This window comes from Acanthaster planci, linkage group LG01, assembly GCF_054643075.1.
Source record: "Acanthaster planci isolate LZ-2023a linkage group LG01, COTS_SCS, whole genome shotgun sequence".
NCBI lineage: Eukaryota > Metazoa > Echinodermata > Asteroidea > Valvatida > Acanthasteridae > Acanthaster > Acanthaster planci.
This window is the reverse complement of record NC_141777.1, coordinates 9,231,056-9,232,877: the sequence shown is the minus strand read 5'-3', so window position 1 is coordinate 9,232,877 and position 1,822 is coordinate 9,231,056. Positions and strand designations below refer to the sequence as shown.

The 1,822-nt window shown below is 38.7% G+C and overlaps 1 protein-coding gene across 1 annotated transcript in view; it reads left to right on the top strand.

The window, feature by feature from the left end:
- The first annotated feature begins 201 nt into the window (after positions 1 to 201).
- LOC147800307 (usherin-like) overlaps positions 202 to 1,822 on the top strand; it is a 54,930-nt gene continuing 53,309 nt past the window's right edge. Inside the window, exon 1 of the mRNA XM_087142524.1 lies at positions 202 to 222. Coding sequence (XP_086998650.1) covers positions 202 to 222 — 21 coding nt within the window. The remainder of the gene's footprint in view (positions 223 to 1,822) is intronic.

The following is a 1,822-nucleotide window of genomic DNA, read 5'->3' as shown; positions in this document are numbered from 1 at the left end:
AAACAAACACACCACCACCCCAACAAACAAACAAACACCCCAACAAACACCCCAACAACCCAACAAACAAACAAACAAACAAACAAACAAACAAACAAACAAACAAACAAACAAACAAACAAACAAACAAACAAACAAACAAACACCCCCAACACCCGAACAAACAAACAAACAAACAAACAAACAAACAAACAAAACAAAATGCTGCGGCCCAAAAGAAACGTGAGAGCCCTTAAAGATAGGCTACGACAGACAGAGTGTTTCTCTCTTGGAATTTCAGTTCACTTGGAAAAGCTTCAAAATGCATGTTATTATAAGCACAGCTTACAATCAACATTCTATGAATTGTACAGTACATCAAAGTCTCTGGGAAGTCCAAAATATTGTTCACAATCCGCTGTATTTTTCGGAGTGGAGAGGAGGGTTGAATAACCCATCCCCCTTAACTCAAAAGGTGGGGGATATACATGTAGGCTATACCCCACGGGATTTACGCCATGGAGGCATACAGTATGCCATGGGACACGTCATAGGGCTCTGACACCTTCAAACTGCAAGGGGGTGGCGGGTGGGGAAGGACATGTGACTTTCCTTCGACCGTGCTCGCGTGTCATTGAAGTGGTATCTCATCGCAGCAAGATTATCGGTTTAATTCTCTACGTGAAACCCTAACCTAACCTAACCTAACCTAACCTAACCTAACCTAACCTAACCTAACCTAACCTAACCTAACCTAACCTAACCTAACCTAACCTAACCTAACCTAACCTAACCTAACCTAACCTAACCCTAACCCCATTTAATTAAATTTTACATTTCGTAAACTCCAACCACGTTCTTTAAATTTTGAACTAGGGAACCCTAACCCCTAACGCTAACCCCATGCCATTCAATTATTGCATTCGTAAACCCCAATCCTATGCATTAAATTAAAAATTCAAAAACCCTAACCCTAACCATGAACCCAAACCATATCCTGTAAATTTTCAACTTGTTGACCCTAACCCTATCCATTAAATTGAATAATTCGTAAACTCTAACCCTATCCTGTGAATTTTGATTTCGTGAACCCTAACTCTAACCTTAACCCTAACCCCATGCCATTAAATTTTTGAATTCATAAACCCTAACCCTAACTCTATCCTTTAAATTTTCAACTTGTGAACCCCAACTTCTGTATCCGTCAAATATTGAATTCGTAAACCCTAATCATATCCGTTGATTTTTAGTGGGTAGCCCTTACCCTAACCCCAACCCTTCAAATTTTGAATTCGTGAACCCTAACACTAACCCTATCCATTAAATTTGATAATTCGTAAACTCTAACCTTTTCCTGTAAATGTTCATTTGTGAACCCTTACTCTAACCCCTAAACCTAACACTACCCCCATTTAATTAAATTTTGATTTCGTAAACCCTAAGCACATCCTTTTACTTTTGAACTAGGGAACCCTATCCCCTAACGCTGACCCCATGCCATTCAATTATTGAATTCGTAGACCCCCCTATATGCATTAAATTAAGAATTCAAATACCCTCAAGCTAACCATGAACCCGAACCATATCCTGTAAATTTTCAACTTGCCAACCGTAGCAGTATACATTAAATTGAAAAATTCGTAAACCCTAACCAATCCTTCAAATTTCATAGGGAACCCTAACCTCTAACCTTAACCCCATGCCATTCAATTATTGAATTCGTAAACCCCAACCCTATGCATTAAATTAAGAATTCAAAACCCTAACCCTAACCATGAACCAAAACCCTATCCTGTAAATTTTCAACTTGTCGACTCTAACCCTATCCATTTAATTTGATAAT